The sequence below is a fragment of the Hibiscus syriacus genome, unplaced genomic scaffold (genome assembly GCF_006381635.1).
Source record: "Hibiscus syriacus cultivar Baekdansim isolate YM2019G1 unplaced genomic scaffold, ASM638163v2 tig00111832_pilon, whole genome shotgun sequence".
In the NCBI taxonomy this organism is placed as follows: domain Eukaryota; kingdom Viridiplantae; phylum Streptophyta; class Magnoliopsida; order Malvales; family Malvaceae; genus Hibiscus; species Hibiscus syriacus.
Genome location: NW_024063190.1, coordinates 354,162 through 371,789, shown reverse-complemented (window position 1 = coordinate 371,789; position 17,628 = coordinate 354,162). Strand labels below are relative to the sequence as shown.

The 17,628-nt window shown below is 36.9% G+C and overlaps 2 protein-coding genes and 1 pseudogene across 2 annotated transcripts; 2 read left to right on the top strand and 1 right to left on the bottom strand.

Annotated features, from left to right (window-relative positions):
• The first annotated feature begins 1,441 nt into the window (after nt 1-1,441).
• Nucleotides 1,442-4,699, top strand: LOC120171264 (probable protein phosphatase 2C 15). The gene is made up of 9 exons (XM_039178996.1): nt 1,442-2,021; nt 2,159-2,330; nt 2,423-2,576; nt 2,659-2,722; nt 2,813-2,920; nt 3,030-3,155; nt 3,251-3,483; nt 3,657-3,805; nt 4,432-4,699. Exons 1-9 carry the CDS (start codon nt 1,812-1,814, stop codon nt 4,521-4,523), a joined length of 1,308 nt encoding a protein of 435 aa, XP_039034927.1. The 5' UTR covers nt 1,442-1,811; the 3' UTR covers nt 4,524-4,699.
• LOC120171288 (protein DETOXIFICATION 11-like) lies at nt 4,592-5,955 on the bottom strand. The gene is made up of 5 exons (XM_039179012.1): nt 5,508-5,955; nt 5,236-5,329; nt 5,097-5,153; nt 4,743-4,824; nt 4,592-4,624 (listed from the first exon to the last, which is right to left on the bottom strand). The coding sequence occupies exons 1-5, from the start codon at nt 5,953-5,955 to the stop codon at nt 4,592-4,594; spliced, it is 714 nt and encodes a 237-aa protein (XP_039034943.1).
• Nucleotides 5,956-7,751: 1,796 nt separating this feature from the next.
• On the top strand, nt 7,752-15,866 carry LOC120171287 (annotated as a pseudogene).
• Nucleotides 15,867-17,628: the final 1,762 nt, after the last annotated feature.

Genomic DNA, 17,628 nt, shown 5'->3' with positions numbered 1-17,628 from the left:
AAAACCTCTGAATGGGATATGTGACCACTTAGGTTTGAGTCTAACTTACAGACCGGGTCTGGGGGGTTACATCCCACAAAATGAACCAAAACTTAGAATCTCATAAACCCCCACTAAACTCGTTTTTGTGAAACTTGGCCAGAACTTACCATAGTGGGTTTGAATGAAAGCTTGAAGGATAAGGATGGTGAATCTTACCTTAGAATTCACAATGGAGGCTTGAATTTCTTAAAGCTCCTAACTTTGTTTGGTTTTTGAAGAGAAATGAAAGCAAAGAGTAAAAAGAAAGAAAACAAAGCATTGTTGAAGAAAAGGAGATAGCAAAAATCAGACTTGAGATCATTCCTAATTAATGGGATTCAACCTTTGTTTCAAAAATAAGGTTAATTACTTCACTAGTTCTCCTTCATTTGATGCATGATTAAAATCAACACTTTTCAAGCTTGGTGGGTTAATATCAAGCCCAAATCAAATCTACTTGGGTCCAAAACTTCATATACTAAAGGAAAATAATTCTAAAACTCATTCGCATAACTCAAAATTCCTAACCCTATTTCAGGGCGTTACATATTGATCTAGATGAAGCTTGTTTGTTATTGTCTTGTTCTCTCGTATTTTAAATTTTTATATTGAATTTAAATATACAATTTGTATTTGGAATTTAAATATACAATTTGTATTTGGAATTAGTTTTCTCATGACATTCGACTCTGATTTATAATTATTGATAGTCTTTCAATATTTTAATTTATTGTTATGAATTACTTATAGATACAATCAAATATTTTCATATTTATCTTTATTATATCTTAAATGAGTTTTAACATTTTTATATGATATATCTAAATTGACAACTTACCCCTTATAAATATAATTATCCAAACTCAGACCCAATAACATTTTTTTTACCTATCGCCATTTAACTTTAAAAGTAGTAAATTTGGGTAAGAGAAAACCCAGATCTACTGGGGGAAGGAATCTAGGACAAACAGAAGACAATCTTTGCAAAGATTCTAGTTTTATGGTACTACTACATGAATGAATTTTTCTGAACTCGTTGAAGCTGGTTTTCAGTGTTAAACCAGAAAAGGATTGGTTTTTCTGACAAAGATTAAAACAGCTGATTTGCTTGTTGAAACCGACTCTCAACCGAAACAGAATGTGGCTTTGTCGGCAGATTGCTTTATCGTCAGCAAACCCCACTTTCTGTTCTGCTTTCTTTGTGGAAGAAAGCTGTCCATTTTTTTTCGCCGACCCGGGGTTGGCTTCCTTCTTTCTTCTTTCTCATAATAATCAAATCCCAAGCATCGTTTTTTAAAATTATTAATTTAAAAAATACAAATGCCTTGCTCTCTTTGATAACTAAAACTAATTTTTTTAATGAGGGTTTGGTTTTTAGATTAATGGGATATACGACAGTTCATTGCCTTGTCACCGAAAACGCGTCGAGTTTCCAGAGTTAGATTTATTTCTTCTTCATTGTTTTTTTTTTTGTTTGCATAGTGTAGCAACCAGATCTGCATTTTGAGTTTTGTACGAAACGCAAAACCAAACATTCTTCGCTGGTATTTAGGAATATTAAGTGTCTTTATTTCTGCTTAATGATCTGCATTTTGGGTGTGGATTTGTTGCTTTCACCGGATCTTGTGCTGACATTTTCTTTTCTTTTCTTCTTTTAGAATTAAGTGATTCGGAAGAAGGAAGCTTGTTGTTTTGAGATTTGTAGGGATATTGTTCTTTGTGAATTTGTGATTTGATTAGCTTTAATGGGTTGTTGAGTTTGGGGAGCATTAACCTTGGAGTGGTGGGCTATGGCATCTAGAGAAGGCAGGCGTCGTGGTCATGAGCTGGTGCCTCTGGCAGCATTGATAAGCAGGGAGATGAAGAACGAGAAGATGGAGAGGCCGAGTGTGCGATACGGCCACTCGGCTCAGTCTAGGAAAGGAGAAGATTATTTCTTGGTTAAAACGGATTGTCATCGAGTACCCGGCAATCCTTCGTCTACCTTCTCGGTTTTCGCGGTAATCGATCTTTTCATTCGCAGTTTCTATGTCTGATCAATATTTTTAGCTAATATGCAAGATTGACTAGCTTAGGGACTGGTAGGATGTTATACATTTTCAAATGAATTGTTGCAACTATTGTCTTCTGCCTTCAGATCTTCGATGGGCACAATGGTAATGCTGCAGCGATTTATACGATGGAGCATCTTTTGAATCATGTACTGAGTGCTGTTCCTCGTGGCCTTGGACGGGAGGAGTGGTTTCAAGCTTTGCCTCGAGCATTAGTTGCCGGATTTGTGAAGACCGACAAGGAATTCCAGAGTAGAGGCATGGAACTTTGGCCTTCTTTGGTCTTAGTGTTGTTTTTGAATTCATACATTGACCGATTCTATCTAACACTGGTATTGAATTGTCTGCAGGAGAAACATCGGGTACTACTGCTACATTCGTTATAGTTGATGCGTGGACGGTGACTGTTGCTTCCGTTGGGGATTCTCGTTGTATTTTAGATACCCAGGGTGGTGGAATCTCCACCTTAACCGTTGATCACAGACTTGAAGACAACGTCGAAGAGTGTGTCTTTATCTCAATAGATCTCCTTTCTTCCAATTTGGGAACAGAATACTTAATTGGTGCCGTACTTTGATTACTTCAGGAGGGAACGCGTAACTGGTAGCGGAGGTGAAGTTGGGAGGCTTAGCATTGCTGGTGGTGCTGAGGTCGGTTTTTTATAGCCTCTTTAACTTTGTTTTCTTCTCTCCTAATAACATGTACGGGATTTTATGCAACTTTTTTCCGGATTGTGACAGATTGGTCCTCTTCGATGTTGGCCGGGAGGTTTATGCCTTTCTAGGTCAATAGGAGATATGGATGTTGGAGAGTTTATAGTTCCCGTACCATATGTAAAGCAAGTAAAGGTAAGCTTCTTGGACCTTTTGCTATGTTGTTGTCAATGTTACTGTCACTTTCTAACACATTTAAAGTTTGTAAATGAAATTGTTTGATGTTTCTTATTGTTTAAAAAAGCTGTCAAAGGCTGGCGGGAGGCTTATAATTGCTTCGGATGGCATTTGGGACGCCTTATCATCGGAAATGGTTGCTAAATCTTGTCATGGATTACCGGCTGAACTTGCCGCTAGACAAGTTGTTAAGGTGATTCAAAATTCATTGTCATGCAGTTTCTCCTTTCTTACCCTTGTTTTAGACCTGCCCTTTTTCCTGTTTTCCTAATATCATTTTTTGTTTAGGAAGCATTAAGGTCACGAGGGTTAAAGGATGACACAACTTGCATCGTTGTTGACATAATTCCCCCTGAAAATCCACCACCGCCTTCTCCTCTTCCCAAAAAGCCAAATAAACTGAGAGCTTTTTTATTCCGAAGCAAGTCTCATGATTCCGCCAATAAATTAGCAAAGAAGCTTTCAGCTGTTGGTACAGTAGAAGAGTTGTTTGAAGAAGGCTCAGCAATGCTTGCTGAAAGGTTAGCACTTAGCACTAGCATTAGACATCAAATGATCAAACGAACACCTTCTCTACTGTCGTCTTTGCCACCAAAACACAATCGTTAAAATAATCTATAATACCCGACCTCAGATGTGAGTGTCGGATCCAAATATTTGAAATAAAATACACCGTTTTCATGTATTATCGCAGACTAGGAAACGATGAGTGGGTGGGGCAAACGACATCGGGTATATTCACATGTGGCGTGTGCCAAGTGGACCTTACTCTGAGTGAAGGCATTTCGGTTCATGCAGGTTCCATATTCTCGAGTTGCCGCAATAAAAAGGATGCCATGGAAGGTAAACGTCCTAGTTGAGTTAAAGTGGCATAGCTTTTCAGCTTATAGTAATAGTATTTGCAACCTTGTCCCTCAAATTCTAATTCTTTTGATAGCAGTCCTTTCTTAATAGGTTAGGCAATTGTTTCAATCCTACTACTATGATGTGCAAATGTATATGTATTCCCACTCATTAATTTATAAATCTAATAATATATGGTGTCTAATATGAAATTTCCAAAAACCTTCAGACGGTAATGCTATTAATACGAATCTTTTGGTAATAAAATGTGTTTCAAAACAGTCTCTCATTTGAAGAGCTTTGGAACAGCCTTTCCCTTGCTTCACTTGCCTGCAGTTTTGGCACAATCCAGAAAATAAAGTATAAGAGATTATTATAAGGTAGTATATGTTTAGAATTCTTAGCCTATTGATAATGTGCATATATTCTACAAACGCAGTTGCTCGAATCCGTATACTTTAGGGAGAACAACATTTCTTTATACCAAATATTACTAGTTGAAGTTGTTAAGATTAGTCCACTCAATGCAGTTTCTCCCATCTAAACCTTGGCATGAACATTAACATCAAGCTAAATTGCGGTATTACATAAGATTTCGAGAATGGATGACAAACCTGTTTTTCCAGTTTATGCAACTTGTAACAATGGCGAGCAGGATTGTTTGGGTCAGAGAACCGGACTGTATACCGACCCACAGGCCGACCCCTTTCAACTGTAGCCAGAAGGCAAGGGTGGCGGGGACAGGTATTCCGACAAGATAAAATGCTGCAAGGTTAACATAAGCTCCTACATGCTGCCATCCATATCCCCTTGCAACACCTGATCCAAAGCATGTAACCATTTATAAGACTACCACTATTAACATTCATCTCCTTGGAAATATATTTTAATTCTTCACCAAGAAGATAACGAGTTTAAGTGTTTAACCTATAAGAACCCCCTGTAAGCTGTCAAGAATAACAGACACACAAACCAAGGGAGTCATGGTTGTCACATAATCCACCACTTCCTTCTCAATGCTGTAAAAATAACCGAAAAACGCGTCGGTTTGCAAACAGGGATCTGGAAACTATAAGGGTCTCTAAAACTGCAAGAGCCATATCAGCATACACCGCTACATGCGCTGCTTGGGGTCTCCCTGCTCCTAGTTCGTTCGAAACTCTAGTAAACTCTAGTACTATATATTCGAATTGGAAAAGATTCTTGGTTAAATTAACTTGGTTTGAAAAAGCTGCAATTTTAGTCAGTGAAGAATTACATTGTAGGCATGTGCATGCATATCAGGACATACCTTGTTGCAGCACCAAGTCCATATGGTATTGCATAAAGTGTTGAGATGGTGTTGAGACTGCTTGGGAAAGTAGAAAAACTTATTAGTAGAAAAATTACAATATGATGCATCGATCCAAAACAAAAGCAAATAAACATACCATACAGACAGGACGGATATTTCCAGATGAGGATTTGGTAAAAGGCCAGAAAGCAGGATAAGTAGCTCAAATGACCACCAACCACCATTCAAGGCTGCAATTGTTTGAACAAGGAACACATTAAGGTTCTTCAACAGCATAGGTATATATATTGAGGTGAGAAGAAGGGGAGATAACATTCCAGATCATAACAGCAGAAGGGATAGCGAATAGAAAGAATTTCGTAATTCCTTGGAATAGTTCCATCGTAATGGGGACACGAGTTTTCATACAGGTCGGAGAGTGCCACATGTAAAGTGCAAGGAAGATCACATTCAACCAGCTTGAGATGCTAATGGCTAATGCTCCTCCTATAGTGTCTAACCCAAACTTGAAGACTAGAGCCCAACATAGAGGTATATGTACTAAAAGACTGATACAAAAGCATATGAGCAAGGGAGTGATCAAACTTTGTGTCTGAAAGTAGCGAACAAGTGGCTGAAAAGCAGCATAGGCGAATAGTGCCGGGATAAGCCACCGAACGAATTTACTGGCTTCGTGTGAGATTAAGGGATCTTGACCACTGAAAATAAGCAGCCTTCCCATGTATAGCCATAGGGGAGACAGAGGGATGCATACTAAGATCAAACAAAATATAGCAGTGTAGGTATGGATTCCCACTTTTCGGTATTGTTGAGCTCCATAAGCCTGTCCGCACAGCGTTTCCAATGCACAGGCCATTCCCAGCTGATAAACACACACAAATTACAAAATTTAGTAGGTTGAAATTCTATAAGCAGATAGTAATAGTGACAATTACTCATTAGCATCCAAGTCTTGCCTTTGCGGATTTAGTAGAGAAAACTAAAGTGATGCTTCCAGTTTGCCAGTTGAAAAGGGTTCAGTCATATGTTCATTGCACAAGACAAAAAGGTTAATCGGGTAACTTAAAGTCCAAAACGTCCAAAAAATTTCAATATCCATTTGGTTCATAAAACATATTTCGGAAATTAAATAATGAAATATGAATTACAGTATATATATTTTTTCTGAAAATCATTTCCTAATGTTTAAAATCATTTTTCTCCTTTAACTTTTTTTAAAATATTACCTAATATAACAAACAATATTATTCATAATACAACAATTTAATTGATATTATTTTGAAAGGGTGTTGTTGACAAACCCCCTGAAAAATGGGATGTACTAAGATTACCTTAAATAGTCTTGGTTCTTTATAAGACAATCACATCTAAAGGTGTGAAACTTTGTTTAGCTTAATAAAATAGTTTTTTAAAACACCTTAGTGATTATGTGATCTTTTGTTCTCTGGCTCTGTTCTTTTCACTTGATATTGACACAACTGTTTTGTTTGACCAGCTCAAGCAAATTGTAGCTTCCTTGCCAAAAAAAGTTGATTGTTTTTGTTACCCATCATCACCGTGATCATGTTTTTGATTTAAAAACATTTAATAACATTTTAAACTATAAATTCCAAACACCAACACGTGATGATTTGTTGCATTGGAGTAGAAGGTGATGCTCCACCACCCAGCAAAGCACTTCATGCTTATACGGTTGATACTATTTCTGGTGGTATATCGTTCATCCTCTTTGGTTTCTTCAACACTCCTGCGATGCTCAAGTTCATCGTATTGTAGCACACTTGAATGGATGAGCGCTTCTTTCCATGGATGCTCGTTTTAATATGCTGGGGGATGACCTTTTAGTATTACGTTGTGACATGGATTGTCTCACTGCTCACTTCTTTCCATCTCCTCCACATCCTTCCGTTGAGCTGATTAACAAGGATGTTTACGCTTTGAGGTGTGGTTCTTAGGACTTGGAGTTGAACTTAGAGGTCTAGTTTTTATGTTTTTCTGGGATCGAACTTTGGTCTTGGTGACCATTAGGCTGTTTTTAATATCTGTGGGATATTGTCATTTTGGTTTTTGGTTTTTTTATGTTTAATCAGATTTTGGTTATTTTCTTGTGCATATCGAATATCTTATGAACTGCATATGTTTTAGGTTAGTATTCTCCTATTGAGCTTGGTTGCTTTTGATATAAACATTTGATATTTTCAAATTTCTTTTTCTTTGAAAGAGATGTTTTCAAATTTCAATTGGTGATATTATGCTTTACTCGCTTTCTGATATACCAAAATCGGGTTCAATTAAAGAAAATGTGCATATGTTCATATTGTCCATGTAATAATGTATTGGTAGTGAACACTAGATAAATTGATCATGTAAGTGTGCTTATTATATTGTAATCTTCATGCAATTGTGCTTATTGTCTATGCATTGGCAAGGACAGGTGTTTATAGGAATTCCCTATATTTAACTTGCTGGTACATGAAAACAAGCTGCTGACTTCACTATTTATTAAAAAAGGATGTATTTGGAACCATATTTACATGTTATTTCATAATGTTATACAATCAACTAAGGCTATTCATTACCATTTTCATGCCAACTGAGATTGTTTCTTCTCAAATAGCATGCTCTTAGTTTTATATTTATGGTTAAAATTTCTATACTATATACTGACTGATGGTTTTCTTCGGGTCTTTCTGTTATCCAAAAATGCAATCCTAATGCTACACTGCTTGCACATGAAAACACTATGCGTCGCATTGGAAAAGGTCAGAAATGGTGTTTATGTTTGAATTCTTATCATTTTCTTTCAATAGCCTAGCTGCTAATTACACTAATTGGAAAGGGAGACCCAACTCTAAATTCACTTTAATTCAGCTATTAATAGAAAAACAAAAGGCTACTAAACATGTTTTCCCTTTTTTACCATGCGAGGCAGGTAAATTCCCCATCCAAGCCTTATGGTTCATTGAATGATTGAAATAAGTATATACCCCATTAAATAACTTGAATAACTTGTCATACGTATAATTATATCACTCAGAACCTTGACTTACTTCACGATTCTCTGTCAAGATCATGGATTGGTTGTGGTCATGTGTTGACAGGTGACTGGTCTCTTGGCTATACCTCAGTTTTGTTAAAATTCCAAAGTCCAAATTGGCTGCACATTTCCACCGAAAGTGCAAATAATTAAATGCACCGAAAAATGGGTTGTTTTTTTGTTGATTTTTTGGCAATGGTAAAAGCTCAATTTTAGTCATTGTACTTTAGGATATTTACAAATTAGTCCTTAAAGCTTCAACTATAAATACCCTAGCTCATTTAGCTTCAAAACCATCCCAAAGCATTCTAGCTTTCTTCCAATACTAGAGAGAATTTACAGAGTTTCTTGAGAGTTGTTTTCTCCTTTTTATCAAGAGAGAATTATCATTGTTTTCTCCTTGGTAGATCGAGAGAGGTTGTAATTCCTATTTTTCTCATAGTGAAATTCTTCTACCGTTGTCTGTGGTTTTTACCCTATATTATTTAGGGGTTTTCCACGTAAAATTTATGTCTCTTTTATCTTCAATTTTTATTTTATTAAATTATCAGTTACATTTTTGCTCTATCCGGTAGCCGTCTTCCGCAATAATTGGTATCAGAGCCAGATTTGAGTGTGTAATATCTGCTTATTGTCTTTGTGGTTGCCACCAAAAGGTGGATCCTCCAACATAAGAAAATAAGAAGTTATTACCCATTTTTTTAAGGTTGCAGAGAACTATTCACGATAGTGAAATATTATGAGCTATCCGTAAAAGAAGCTATGGCAACGAAATTTGATATTGAAAAATTCAATGGGAGAAATTTCTCATTGTGGAAATTGAAGATGGGGACTATCTTGAGGAAAGACGGTTGTCTAGCAGCTATCAGTGAAAGGCCAGTGGATTTCACAGATGACAACAAATTGTAGGAGGATCTGTGTATAGTTGCAATGATCATGCCTTAGAGATCATTGGCGTGGGAACCATCAAATTGAAGATGTATGATGGAACAATTAAAGTTGTTCGAGATGTGCGGCACGTGAAAGGCCTGAAGAAAAATTTATTATCCTACAGATTGTTGGATAATAATGCAAGCAAGATTGAAACATGGAAATGAATCATGAAGGTGTTCCGTGGAGTGCTTGTGGTGCTGAAAGGCGAAAAGATAGCAGCAAACTTGTACATACTGAAGGGAGAGACTTTGCTAGAAGCAGAAGCCTCTGTTGCCTCATGTAGTTCAGATTCTGCAATGCTATGGCATCAGAAACTTGGACACATGTCAGAACAAGGAATGAAAGTCCTTATGGAGAAAAAGCTACTTTCAGGCTTAACAAAGGTATCACTTACTTTGTGTGAGCATTGCATAACAAGTAAGCAGCACCGGTTGAAATTCAACACGTCAAATTCTAGAGGTAAAATTGTTCTAGAATTGGTTCACTCTGACGTATGGCAAGCACCAGTTACATCCCTAGGTGGAGCAAAATACTTTGTCTAATTTATTGATGACTACTCCAAGAGATGTTGGGTGTATCCTATTAAGAAGAAGTCAGATATTTTTTCAACTTTCAAAAACTTCAAACCGCAGGTGGAACTTGATTCTGAAAATAAGATCAAGTGTTTCAGAACAGATAATGGGGGAGAATATACAAGCGAAAAATTTGATGACTTTTGCAGGAAAGAAGGCATCAAAAGACAGTTCACAGTGGCGAACACTCCTCAACAAAATGGAGTGGCAGAGCGGATGAACAAAACCTTGTTAGAAAGAATAAGAGCAATGTTGAGGGATGCAGGCCTAGAAAAATCATTCTGGGCAGAAGCAGTCAATATCGCCTGTTATTCGGTGAATCGAGCTCCATCAACTGCAATAGAGCTGAAGATACCAATGGAGATGTGAACTGGTAAACCAGCTGATTATTCAAACCTCCATGTATTTGGAAGTATTGTGTACGTGATGTACAACTCCCAAGAAATCTCAAAGTTGGATCCAAAATCCAGGAAATGCAAATTCTTGGTGCTGATGGAGTCAAAGGGTATCGCTTGTGGGATCCCACTGCCCGCAAAGTGATCATCAGCATGGATATTATCTTTGTAGAAGATAAACTACAAAGAAAAGAAGAAGATAATAGCATTGAAAAGTCAGAGACTACACAGATACATGTGGAAAATGAGGTTGAAGAAGGAGATTCTTCTGAAGCAAAACCAGCACATGATGAACAAGAACCAGAGAGTTCTGAAGCTCCAACAACTCGTCAATCAGATCGTGTGAGAAGACATCCTAATTGGCACTCAGATTATGTTATAGAAGGAAATGTTGCATACTGCCTTTTAACAGAGGACGGTGAGCCATCAACATACGAGGAGGCAATGAACAGCTCAGTTGCTTCACCATGGATGATGGCGATGCAAAAAGAAATTGAAGCCCTTCATAAAAATAATACATGGGACCTTGTACCACTACCACAAGGAAGGAATCCAATTGGTAACAAATGTGTTTTCAAAATCAAGCGAAATGGTGACGATCAAGTGGAGAGGTATCGTGCAAGACTGGTGGTCAAAGGATATGCTCAAAAAGAATGTATTGATTTCAATGAAATATTTTCTCCTGTGGTTCGACTAACAACAGTTCGAGTAGTTTTGGTAATGTGTGCTACATTGGACTTACATCTAGAGCAGCTAGATGTTAAAACAGCTTTTCTTCATGGAAATCTTGAAGAAGAAATTTATATGCTCCAGCCTGAAGGTTTTGAAGAAAAAGAAAAGAAGAACTTGGTTTGCAGGTTGAACAAATCTCTGTACGGTCTAAAGCAGGCACCGAGGTGTTGGTATAAGAGATTTGATTCCTTCATTATGTGCCTTGGATACAACAGACTTAATGCAGACCCTTGTGCTTATTTCAAGAGGTCTGGTGATAACAATTTTATTATATTGCTGTTGTATGTGGATGACAAGTTGGTTGCAGAACCCAACAAAGATCATATTGAAGAATTGAAGGCACAACTGGCTAGTGAATTTGAAATGAAGGACTTAGGATCAGCAAACAAGATTCTAGGGATGCAAATTCACCGAGACAGAAGTAATAGGAAGATTTGGCTTTCACAAAAGAATTACTTGAAGAAGATCTTGTCACGATTCAGCATGAAAGATTGTTAGCCAATTTCTACCCCTCTTCCTATTAACTTCAAATTATCCTCCATTATGAGTCCTAGCAGTGAAAAAGAGAGGATGGAGATGTCTCGAGTACCGTATGCATCAGCAGTGGGAAGTTTAATGTTCTCTATGATATGCACAAGACCAGACATTGCACAAGCAGTGAGAGTGGTTAGTCGGTACATGGCGAATCCAGGCAAAGAACATTGGAATACAGTAAAGAGGATCCTGAGATACATCAAAGGGACCTCAAATGTTGCATTATGTTACGGAGGATCAAACTTACTAATCAATGGGTATGTAGATTCTGACTATGCAGGGGATTTGGATAAAAGCAAATCTACAACAGGATATGTGTTCAAAGTTGTTGATGGAGCTGTAAGCTGGGTTTCTAAGTTGCAGTCAGTTGTGGCTACATCCACAACAGAAGCAGAATATGTAGCAGCTACACAAGCCAGTAAAGAAGCAATTTGGTTGAAGATGTTATTGAAGGAGCTTGGGCACAATCAAGAGTATGTCTCTCTATTTTGTGACAGTCAAAGCGCCTTGCATCTAGCAAGGAATCCAACATTTCATTCAAGGACAAAGCACATACGAGTTCAGTACCATTTCATTCGTGAAAAGGTGGAAGAAGGAACGGTAGATATGCAGAAGATCCATACCAAAGACAACATAGCAGATTTCATGACGAAGGCAATCAATGCTGATAAATTTACCTGGTGTCAATCCTCCTGTGGCATGTCAGAAACGTAAGCAACGTGAAGGTAAAAGGTAGAAAGAATGGTGTGAAGATATGATTGTTCCAATCTAATCTTCAAGTGGGAGATTGTTGAAATTCCAAAGTCCAAATTGGCTGCACATTTCCACCGAAAGTGCAAATAATTAAATGCACCAAAAAATGGGTTATTTTTTGTTGATTTTTTGACAATGGTAAAAGTTTAATTTTAGTCATTGTACTTTAGGGTATTTACAAATTAGTCCTTAAAGCTTCAACTATAAATACCCTAGCTCATTTAGCTTCAAAACCATCCTAAAGCATTCTAGCTTTCTTCCAATACTAGAGAGAATTTAGAGAGTTTCTTGAGAGTTATTTTCTCCTTTTTATCAAGAGAGAATTATCATTGTTTTCTCCTTGGTAGATTGAGAGAGGTTGTAATTCCTATTTTTCTCATAGTGAAATTCTTCTACCGTTACCCGTAGTTTTTACCCTATATTATTTAGGGGTTTTCCACGTAAATTTTTTGTCTCTTTTATCTTCAATTTTTATTTTATTAAATTATCAGTTACATTTTTGTTCTATCCGATAGCCGTCTTCCGCAACAAGTTTCTGGAGGAGAAGACATTTTGGTTGGTGGTCAGAGATTGACCGTCATTTTTGCTCCAGTATTTCTCTTTTAACTTTTTATCTCTTACAATTTGTACTTTCTGTTATTTTTTTTTTTTGAAAGGTAATAAGTTTTATTAATATCAATGAAAAACATGCATGGTCTCATTAAAAAACCTCACTAACCCTAGGTAATGGCAAACAACGACACACGACGTCCTTGTAAAAAGTTAACCCCATAAAACTCGAAGCTCATAGACCACCTATACTATAAAGCCAGCCGGTGGGCAACTATCTGAATTCGCAGTGCAACAGCAAGACCGCAAGATAGGAAGAAAAACATGTAACACATTTTTGAAGTTGTTATATAGTAATTTCCTTGGAAGTTACCTTGTGTATTACTGATCCTCATGTTGTGATATGGTAACTTTGAATGGCATTTATGGAAAATCTTCATTGATATCCTCATGTAGATTAGAGTACATTGTTACAACTTAAAATAACGAGCTTCTTTATTAATACTGCTCAATTATGGAGGTGCTTATCAACTAATATGGCATTTGGAAAACAGAATAATAAGAATATATAATCGTGGAGTACTTGGCTAGGTTGTGTTTATGTAAACCCCGTTAAATGATTATATGTGCATTTAATAATACAGTTATTTGTGATCACTATTTTTTTCGATATCTTATGTGCAACTTTCTGTTTTATCTGGATCTAAGAAAAACATTCTTCTTAATTCAGGGACACACAGATGGCCATGTGGCATTGCTTGATGTTAGTACTAACTCATTAATTGTGGGCGATCACTGTGTGGGGTAAGATTTGTTGTCCAAAACTCTTGAATAACAGGATAGTATAAATAAAAGAATCTAAAAAAAATATTCTTTATTTGTTTGTGCATGAAAAGTTTGACTTACAAAATTCTACTGTTCGCATTCAGATATGAATATTGACATTAGTGAGATGAGTGTTCGCATATATATACTTTGGTGGAAAGGAAGGTTTATCTACTTGTTGATTAAACTAAGGTTGAACCTCTTGCCATCATTCAATTTGAAAGGCCTGAAGTTCTAACATTGTGGTGTTGGAGTGAGAAATCATGAAATTACTGACATTGTTGTTTAAACATCACAAACACATGAAAACACTCATTTAAGAAATAAAAAGAAGAAATCTTGGTTAATGAACAGAGTAGTTCCGTCAAGCTGGGTGTGAACTTTATGGTGTGGGTGTGTGACTTAAAGCCCATCCAATCCTATGAATCTAAAATGATTAATGGCTATGGTTTGAGATTGGTCTGTAGCTTTTAAAGGATTTAACTATCATCCGCTTATGTTCCTATTCTACAAGGGGTTGCAGAAGTTGGTGTTAATACATGCAAAATGACTTGATTCTGAACCTAAACTAATATCATAGGTTTTTCTCTTAGTTCTTATTTTCTTCATGGAACTCCCTTGCTAATACGCCTGTGGATTTGTCACAGTCAAGGAAGTGCTGCTCTGGACATTACGTCTGGTGGAAACATGACTGTAAGCATATTTGAAAGCCCTAGTGATTTTTTTGGCATTCTGGTTCAATGGCAAATCAATAAGCTTTATCTATCATATTTCAGTGTTTTCTACTGATTTATTTTTTGTTTCCTACTGTTTAACTAAACATTAGCTGAAGTTTTCCTTCAATTGTATTTGAAGTTATACGTTATGGGGGAACATAAAAGGTATACGGGGTGTGTTATAGTTGCGGAGAATTTTACTTTCTGAAACAAGACCATAACAAAGTTGATCTTGGCACCTAGTAAATGTATTCTTGCAGAAATTACTGCTGTTTTGCTTCTTTTAACATCAAAACTTAATCAGTTGGGTTCAACTTTCTGCGCCTAAATAAGGCCCTAACCTTTACATCTATATTGATAAACCCTTAACCTTTTGATCTGTACCAAATACCTTGGTACATGGACTCGACTATGAACATCGTATACAAGTATACTCAATCTTTTACAAGTTTTTCCATATATTTAGAGAATCATAAACCCCATATTTATGTCCGATTATGTGCTGGATATGAGTGTTGAATATAAATACTTAATGAGAAATTGGAACAATAAGCCTTGAATATAAATCGATCTTTTGCTTGAAACAGGAACTTATTCGGGTACAAATGGAACGATAAGGACTTAAGAAATGTATAACAGTCCGGGAGTTGCTTTAGTGTTTTAGGCTAATAAGTTTTCTCTTCTAGTTACTTGAGCCTTGTACAACATTGTTGAGAATGAAATTTCTACATTTTATGCAGGAATACTTCCAAACAACTTGTAATTTTTTGGAGCTTTCACCACATACCTTTGGCCAAAGAACATGCTTTGTGGATATCTCAAGTATGAAGCAATCTCATTTTATCAAAACAATTGACAATTAGCATTTCTCGTCTCAGAATATCTTTTTCAAGTTCTTTGTTTTATTTTTGTGATACCTTTCATAGGTACTTAGACAAAGTTAGGCAATGTTGACAATGACAAGTTAGGCTGATAGTTATCTTATATATATATAGGATGGGCATGGGACCCGAACTCGACGGGTTCCGATCCGACCGGGTTGGGGTTTTAAAAAAAATATAGGGTTGGGTCGGGATTTTTTAAAGGTGATGTTCGGGTCGGGTTAGATTCGGATTTAGGGTTAAAAATATCCGACCTGACCCAAAAAAATAATTTTACCTTATATATTTAAAAATAATTGCAATAATACCACTCTATATATTATTTTTTTCAATTAAAATCATTTTTTTATTGAATAAATATAATATTTTTATTATTATTTCGGGTCGGGTCAGATCATGTTCAGATTTTATCACCAAAAATCGGGTCAGGTTCGGATCGGGTAGAGGGTATATATTTTTGGGTGGGGTCGGGTGAAGGGTGTAAAATTTTTCGGGTTGGTTGAAACCCGGCCCAAACCCAACCCATGCCCATCCCTATATATATAAAAAGCTCATTTTTTTTGTTGGATAATTTGATTCTCTAGCATCATGGAATTGCAAACAACATAGAATTTTTAATAGAGAGATTCCTTCTAATCAGGAACCGAAGGAGCAGAGAAACAAGCATTTTTGGAAGCGATAGAAAATGGAGCAGAAACACTGTTTGACATAGTTGCTAATGTGTATGCCGGGGTTGACCACAGTTTATGGATTGCTGCTGCATCAAATGTCAGGCTACATGTGGATCATCTAGACCAGCAAAAGAAGTTACCAGAGTTATTTTTTTTCTTCAGATTTTAGGATAAATTCTTCTTCCCATGCTTATAATCGATTGCATATTTTCATAAAACTGCACTCAGTTGGGAGTTGTCATTTTCCTCATCTCTAGGTTGCAACGTTCTTTTCACTTGTGTTTGATTATTAGAGTTATGTAAAATCAAACCAAAGTAACTGAAATCGGTTAACTGTACTCGTATGGATCAAGAAAATGTTAGATCAATTACATATCTTAATAGTCTTTTGCAGGTCATTTAGTTATACATGAATCTCCAGCGTTCTTTCATGCTGAAATACTAGTGGATATTTCCTTCTTTTCTAGAAGATATATCTGAAATTGCAGGAATCTTGGCACCATGATCAAAAAGTTTTGTATTTTCTACAGCATGTCTTTAAATGATTATTTTCCTTCATTAGTTGGTGTTGAGTGGTGTTATCTCACGTTGGTTACTCGCATTAGGTGTTCTATGGTCTTAGACTCTCCATATATAGCCCGTCGGTTTTAGGTTAAATGTTTAACATGTTATTAGCGCCCAAGGTGGTCGTGTTCTTGTTGCATCTTATGAGTTTGTAATGTAGTGTGCCCTTTAGTATGGTAGTAGATTGCTTTTAGAATGGTAAAAATAGGTTCCAAGGGGTAACTAGGGTTTGAACCCTGTGTATTGGTTTGACATTTTAAATTACCTCAGCATTGAGCCATCGCAGGGAATGCTGGGAGAGTATCATAGTTTGACTAGGAATTAACACACATTTAACTAAAAAGCATAAAATTTGAGAGGGTCAACCAAAATACATCATGGAATTTGCTTTATGCTCCGTTACGAAAACCTATGCTGCTTATAATCGGATATTGAAGATACTTGTTTTTTTTCCTTTAATTACTATTATTATTATTATTATTACTATTATTATAAAATAAATAATTATTTACAAATGTTATTACAGGCTCAATCAAGACTGGACCGGCCCAGTTACAAAAGACCCAACAGGCCCAATAATAAAACCCTAAACTAGATTAGGGTTTTCAGCTTCTCCTGCCGCCTCAATCTCAGTCGTTGGATCTGGTTTAGATCCAACAGTCCCAGATACTTCCAGATGCAAAACCTAAGGTATGATACCATAGGGCCACGTCCCAGCCACCGCTTTTGCTATCTCTACCGCCACCGTTCCACGCCGCTCAGTCTCTGACACGAAGCCTCCAGAAGAATTGAAGAGGACCGTCCATATTGAGGGCTACGGTGAGTCACCACTATAGTTTGGTGACTCACCACAATACAACCCTTTTACCCGGTCCAAGACGAGCGTCGTTGATGGCTATAAAGCCATCAACCAAACCTGCAAAGAGAAGACAGAGAGAGGGTAACCAGGGAACCAACAACACAGCAACAAAAATAAACAAAACCAAAGAAAAGAAAAAGGATAGAAGAAGAAAAGCTTACTGGAGAACCTCAAACGTCGCCGGAAAACTGAAAATAACGAAGGTATTTTCTTAGATTTAGGAAAATCTATGGCTTTTTAGGGTAAAATGAGGTTCGAATTGAGTATAGGGTCTTTGGATCTAGGGTTTGGGAAATTTTGGTGTTTTCCGACCACCGGAAACGGTGGCCGGCAGTGAATTTTGCGACGACGTAGGGCTGCCGGATGGGGCTCTCTCTCTCAGTTTTAGAGAGAAGCGAGAGAGAGTTTAAACTCTCTCAGTTTAGAGAGAGAAAAGAAAAGAGAGAAATGAGGAATTGGCCCGGAGGGCCGGTTATAATGGGGTATAAATACCCTCACCAAAACGACG